Raw genomic sequence first — 7,727 nt, 5'->3', positions numbered from 1 at the left:
TGTAGATATGAAATAAATTCAATTTATTTTATTACAAAAATAAGACAAAATAACAATGCTTTTTTGCGTGAAAAAAGCCAATTGTGCAAAGCATTCATTGATTGTTATTTGTTAATTATAATTACTAACGATAAACAGGATGGTGATTTGTCCTCACGTTTAAACATTTGCATGCTGGGAAATTGTTCGTCTGCTAAAATGTTGTCTGCTGAATTTTTAAAATTAGCGTTTTCATAGATTTTTTTCAAAGAATACTATAAGAACAGCAAACAGTTTGGATCCAGATGAGACGCCACGTTCTGTGGCGTCTCATCTGGATCCAAACTGTTTGCAAAGGCCTTCAAAATTCGGTTCCAGCACTGAAAGAGTTAACTACGTGTACATGTATATACATTAAAGCCAAGTTTATATGTATGTTAATGTATGTTTGAGATTACAGCTCATAAATTAGCGTAATAAATCCTTTTTTAATAAACAAATAAAACCTATTAAAAGCTAAATAAAATACAAAGAAACTGATTTATTATTGATGTAAAATAAAGTCAATTAATTTTGATGATAAACATTATATGCTCGTTATTTGGAACAAGACAGAGCTATAAGCTAATAAATAATATCTACCTGTTCAATCATCGTAACTGGTTATGTGCACACGTCTTGCTAACGAGTTGTAATGTGTCTTTGATAGTTTCTTTTGTTTCAGTCGTAAAAAAACTAAAGAATTGAATAGCGTGGGGAGTTTTAGCTATTATATACGAGCTTGGTTGTTGACACGAAGAGAGTGACATCGAGTTAATTATGTCTAATTACTCGATGAGTAATCAAGTTCTTTGATTCGGTCGTTAATCGATTGATTGTTAACGCAACGTGAGCTAAATTCGCACTTTGTTCATTTGATTAGTGGCGGGTGATGACAGTTTGGTAACGAGTTCGCTCAAACACTGACATCGTGCCCCGGGTCCAAGCTCGTATATAGGGGCCATAATTCTCCAAGCTAATCATTATCGTGTGATTACTGAAACAATAGCGACTATCAACAGATATCATGACCTCGTTAGTGACAGAAGCCAACGCATTTACAAAAACAATGAATGAACAGGTAATTATTACGTCTTCTAATCAACTAATAAAAACTACAAACTATAAAAAAGCATGCGTTATTTTCGTGTTGCTCTTTGTAAACCAATGTTGACTGGTGACACAGTACGATTGTCTTAAATATTTTTATTTCTCCAATATTTGTTCAATCTACGATGATTTAATTCATAGGCATGTATAAAAACTATCATTGTTTTAATAGCGGTAATTCTATTCAAAATAGGCTTTGAAAGAGTAATAGTAATGTTTGTAACTTCTTAATTGAATTGTTTTTATCATTTCGATTTAATTGTTTATGACGAACATGTCATGATTAGAAATCTAGTTAATGTTCACATTAATATTTTATAGATTCTGCCCACGAGTTTCACTCTACCGACAACAATCCCCAAAGTAAACGTGCTTGGTGATGATTACAAAACGTCCGGCGGATATTTCCCTCGAGAACAAGATGAGACGTACCACAAGAGTTCCCGCTCAGTACGCTATCATCCATATAACATGCCGACCAGCCGCTCGGCTGACAAGGCTGTCTCGAAAATGAGTTTTCTAAATGATTACAATGAACATCAAGTTTCTTCGTTTATCTCCTTATTCCCGGTGTCATCGCCTGAGCTGCCGAAAGCTCCCGGAAATGGTTCATCTACAACAACCGTTCCAGAGCGTGAGAGTACACCAAGCGCAACAGACTGTTCGATGACGTCACTGAATTCCTTGTCACCAGCGTCAGTGAATACTGAAAGTGTAACAAGTACTCCATCCAGTAGTTCGTCTGTTTCCGTCAGCAGCTCGCCACATACAGACGCCGAGTCAGAAAGCAGTGGCGATAAAGAATCGGACAAGAAATCTAAAAAACCTGCGAGAACCAATTACACGAAAGAGCAGCTGAAGTCACTGATGACAATCTTCCACGAAAATCCGTACCCTGACTCTGAGATGATGGAGAACATTGCCAAGGACTTCGGCGTCAAGGATACCAACATCAAGATCTGGTTCCAGAACAAGCGCGCCAGGTGGCGCAGGCGAGTGGAGAACATGAACAACTCGACTCAGTCACACATGCTGCATGCGACGCCGGTACCATCACAAATGCATCCGTACATACCCATGTGCAGCAACTTTCCAGGCATGCCTTTGTCGCAGAACAGCGGTTATATGTACTATCCTTGGATGCAGACTGGAACATCAAGTCCAAACAACAACACTGGACAACATGTTACTTTCAACCAGCTACCTTACAGACAGTCGACTTCAACAGCGTCTCTGACACCATACTCTTCGTATTACCACACCCCGTCTCCCATGACAACCAGTTGGTGCCCCACCCCTGCTGCAACGCATCAAGTGATGGCGTCAGCACAAAGCACAATGGCGTCCAACACGTACAAACAGTTACCACAGGTGGTATCTGGGGCTCATTTACATTCTTTTGTTCGTTAAGGTTTATCATACATTTGTTTTAGTGTGTGCTATAATGATTGTGAGTGACTGTTATGTACATTCAATATCGCATTCTTAACTGTTATCAAATAAATTATTTTGCTTGATGCATCTGCGTTCGTCGTTTATTAAATATATAAAACAGATAGTATTTAGGATGAAATAACTTCGTTATAGGTTAAACACTGCCGGTGCCATTATGCCTTTTTCCAACTCCATTTGACAACAACATTTAGTGTGTAATTAGAAGGCATCAGACAAACATACAACTAATGGTACATCGTGTATGTTAATGTAGTAGTAACAATAAACATCGTGAAAAAAAGAAAAGAAAAGTTATGTCACAAAAAAAGTTATGTCACAAAATACAAGGAATAAACTGTTATTACACGTGGTAATATATATCTTAACGAGAGTGGCTTCTGACAATGCGAAAGCATTTTTTAAGTACTTACTACCGAATAAAGTCTTCCACTTCTTGATCCTCATACAATCCTTTTTATTGATAATTTTCGTCAACCATTCATATGAAAATATTTCGCAAAACGAGGGTTAACTGCGATAACTGTCTAAAATTGTAGAGTTCACTGTATTAACCTGCCTGATCCGTTGTTTGGAAAAAATGTGACGTACGGAAGGAGAGACACACGTAAGTGGTCAGTGTGAAAGGAAGTTAGTGGTTTCTTTCATACATGTGACCTTCACGAAGACACACGCCTAAAATGTTTCGTTATTACCGCCGTCACCTTTGCTGAACTAAATGTGTTTTGCTCAATCACAGCTTACTCAAACACGTATTTGCTTTCAAAAGTGTTTGTTTTCATAAATAGACTATTCAACACCATTCAGATTTTTTTTATTTGTGAAAGATAGGAAATGCAAATAAACGTGCAAGGATGACAATTACCGTTACTATTTGTGTGTCTACAAATAATCGAAATTGGTATTAAGACATCTAATATCTTATTACCTGACAATATACATTTTAAAAACAACAAAAACGTGATGACAAACGTTCAAACATACTTTCGCATAGTGGTCATTTAAACCACATAAAACAATTAATATAATTTCAGACTACATGTATGTGCAAAAGTAACACTGATATACGAGTCACTCAAAGAATCTCCACCAGACATGCAGCAACTACAAAAAGGATGACAGCTTTTCTAGAAACACTACTGAAACCTAATAATAATTGGAATACCAACATGTTGACTTTTCAGGCTCCTTACAACAAACAATTACAGAAACTACGTGACACACGCCAGAAAATAAATTCAATTATAGACTATATTGAATTAAACACTATGAAAGAGCTAGGTTATATGTTGGCCTGTTTGAAAGCATCCCTAAAGACTGATGTGGAAAAGTGCAGCAAGCTTAAGATTGAATTAAAACGACTGAGTAGCGTAATACATGACATTGTTGATAAGGACAAAGAAAACCTCCCATTTTTTGCAATTAAGAAATATATGGAAAAAGCTAAACGTCTTAATGTTATTTGAAGGAGAACTATGTTCAGGTAGAAAAAAACTGACATTCCAGCCAAACAGAGATGTTTAACAGTGGTTGTCTAAATTGTCATGTCTAGGGAAGATTATGGTATTTAATCAGGCTAGCATCGAAAGTTACAACAGACGATATAAACACTGCTGTGCCTCTGCATGTAACCACAGACGATGTTAACACTGCTGTGCCACTGCAAGTTAACACAGACGATGTTAACACTGCTGTGTCTCTGAAAGTTAACCCTGACGATGTTAACACTGCTGTGCCTCTGCAAGTAAACCCTGACGATGTAAACACTTCTGTGCCTCTTCAAGTTAATACAGACGATGTAAACACGGATGTGTCTCTGCAAGTACAACGAGAGAAAGTAAACATCCCTGCATATGTATCTGCAAGTTTATTGAAACAATCAAAAAGCTTATGTGCATCTGCAAGCTAACCGACACAAGATAAACACTGATGTGCCTCTTATTTGTAAACCCCTGGGGTATTCACTGTGCAATGAAAATCAGAGTAAGATGTCAACAAACGAAGCAATACAAGTGAGAACTTAATTATGAGGGTCATTCGTGTTCTTTCTGATAGATCCGTGTTGCAGGTTATTATATAAACGAAATTAGGTACACAATCATCGATACAAGATGGTGGGAAATTGTGATTTAACTGCCATGTGTATAATCACAACAAGTGGAATAGCTTTCGGTGTGAATGAGGATAAGGTACATGGAGTCCGGCTTGTCGATGTAAATGACGAGAGGCATGGTGCGGAAACAAAGTTACGGTTTAAACATTCATATTTTTGGTATTGTTTTCAGGCTGTGTTTCTTCAATTTACTTGTGCCTCTGCAAAGTAATAATCAGGTGAGAAACACGGATTATGCCAGTGCATGCATGTACTTACGGAGAGAATCATATTAATATAAGTTTCGGTCTAAACTAATAATACAATGTATATATTACATGCCTAATTGTAATAAACATCATATTATGTTAACAGCAACAAATACCTGATGTGAATAGGTGTATGGGTTTCTTTATTAATTTAATGAATCTCTGAATAGCTAACTGCATTAATACTACCCTCCTTCATGTTATCTGGCTATGACGTGAGTCGTTCAGGGGACAAGATATTTGTCATCAATATTGCCAATACAACATCCTCAACCTAGCCAGAAATGGCCCAGTTATACAAACCTTCGCAGACCAAGACCTACAACTGTCATATGGTATATATGCGACAATTAAGTGACAAGTGTTGGTCTGTGGAGTTCATTCAGACACTATCCTTCATCTGGATGGTTAATACAATGAGAAGTTGGCAACTTTTGCTACCAGGTGGGATGGACTAAATCGCAAATGGTCTTCTTTTACAATACGAGCACATCATTCATCATAATAGGACAATCAAAAATCACATTTGTTTTTTTGAAATTAATAAGCTTTGTTTCAAAAGTTTCAATAAATACATTTTGGAACATGTACTTACAAAATAAATTTTTGGCCAAACTAAACTCGTATTCAGTTTTACGTTTTATCCCATTATTCACATATTGATTTATTGTGCTGTCAAGTAATGTCAGATCATGGAGGTGTTTAAAAAGTACTTTCATAATAAAGTTCTTGTCATCATATACCAATTATTATGGATTTGTTATGTTTAATTGCATAATTATCGGCTATTTATTTATTGTCTTACCATGCAAGTTAAAAACATGCTGTAACCTGTTGCAAGGTTCAACTGTATTGCTTGTATGATTAGTTTTCAGGTGAATTTGATATTATCAGTTTATTGTTTTAATCTTAAAGGCTATATTGAAAATGACTAACATGTACACACATGATTCACTTATGGTGATGTGTTATGCTTTACAATATTTTGGTATAAGTGTAATGCAAGAAAAAAGAACGGCTGAGTGCATTTAATGACATGTTTTACATTTTCATTTTATTCTTTAACTGCCATGTATTATTTCTAAAGCATAATTGGTTTCATATAATCATAAATATGTTTTATATGTACACATTTTTATTGTCCAGGTTTCTTCCATCGTTGTTCTCGTACTTAGAGTTGTTGACAATTATAAATGTTTTACCTATGTTATACATGTAATTTGCCTTAATATTTACTTATGTTTTTCTGAATAAACGTTTACTTGTCCAATCATCCTTCCTGTTTTTTTTAACTAGAGATGGCATCGAATGCCTTAATTAGTGTGTATATATTCAAATGATCGTTTTCTCAAATATTCGATCTATTGGTGTTAGATACTACGTGCTTATAACGACACTTTCTTTTGTATTAAAGTACCGAATATCCGACGACGTTGTAAGACTCGTATACGCATTAACATTTTGTGATTATTCATTTTTAAACAACATTAAAACACATTTGAATATTGTACTTATAAGACAAGCAACACCTTTAATCAATCAAAAAATGAGAAAAACATTAATTCATCGATCAATTTGGCGACCCTGTTTTTCACCAAACGAGAATCATTTTCGAACTTGGCCCAGATAATAGAGAATAACAGATTACTACCTGATCGTTTTGTAATATATCCGGCAAGGCTTAGAATACAATAACGGCGGGGCTTGCCTTTATATTATATATATTTGTTTTATATATTATATATGATATAAAAATAAATATTTTTTAATACTGGTAAAAAAAGTATTTTTGCTGTTTGTGTTTCATTTTGTGTTTAAAATATATTACATCTTGGTATCAAATTGTTTGTTTTGTTGAATTTGATTGGATTTTAATAAAAATGATTATTTTATAGTTGATTTCAAGTTATATGACCAATCTCCACACATGACTGATATAAGAACTTGCTGTTGATCATGATATAAAAAAATATATCAGGCAACGTTATATCAGGCAGATATCATTGCGGTGGTATGATAAATGTCGATGTTATGACCAAGTTCATTTTTTAAACTTAAAATGTGATGTCTAGACAGTAAACATGGTTTTGAAATAGCTATAGAGGGAAAACTGCCATGACCCCTGGAGGACATGTTTTTTTTTAAGAAACGGAACCATTTTTGAGCTGGGCCGAGAAATCTGAAAATGCGCTGAAAATGCTCTGACCTAGTTGCATGATTATTGGGCTTTAGATGTGACTTCTTGACTGTTTTACAATAGCTATATTAGGAAAACTGCCCGCCCTCTAGCGGGTATTTTTTTCAACGAATCATTTTCCAACTAAGCCTCGATATCATACGAAGAAATGTTCTGGTCAAGTTTCATGAAGATTGGACCATATAAGGAAAATATCCCCGCCTCCCATACCCCCCCCCCTCCCCCACCCCTCCCCCTTATTGCTATCGTGTTTTTCAACGGACCCGAACGGCCCAGATATTATTAGAATGTTTGCTCTCACCAAGTTTCATGAAGATGCGACTAAAATGTGCCTTCTAGACTGTTAAAAAGGTTTTACAATGGCCTTATAAGGAAAACTGCCCGCCATCTGACGGTATGTTTTTTAACGAACATAAACCATTTTGCACATATTGAAGGCCGTATTTTTAAAGAACCGGGCAAAATCATCCGATATATCATTTAAAAAATCTTACCAAGTTTCATTAAAAAAATACAATAAATGTTACTCCTTGAGTTTTTAAAAGCTTTTATTTAACTTGACAGTGACCATATTTTAACTTGACAGTGA

At 35.4% G+C, this 7,727-nt stretch overlaps 1 protein-coding gene across 1 annotated transcript; it reads left to right on the top strand.

The window, feature by feature from the left end:
• The first annotated feature begins 1,087 nt into the window (after nt 1–1,087).
• LOC127862809 (pituitary homeobox 2-like) lies at nt 1,088–2,538 on the top strand. The gene is made up of 2 exons (XM_052402077.1): nt 1,088–1,099; nt 1,450–2,538. The coding sequence occupies exons 1-2, from the start codon at nt 1,088–1,090 to the stop codon at nt 2,536–2,538; spliced, it is 1,101 nt and encodes a 366-aa protein (XP_052258037.1).
• The last annotated feature ends 5,189 nt before the right edge of the window (nt 2,539–7,727 follow it).

The sequence above is a fragment of the Dreissena polymorpha genome, chromosome 16, assembly GCF_020536995.1.
Source record: "Dreissena polymorpha isolate Duluth1 chromosome 16, UMN_Dpol_1.0, whole genome shotgun sequence".
Taxonomy (NCBI): Eukaryota; Metazoa; Mollusca; class Bivalvia; order Myida; family Dreissenidae; genus Dreissena; species Dreissena polymorpha.
This window is presented reverse-complemented; position numbering and strand designations above follow the sequence as displayed.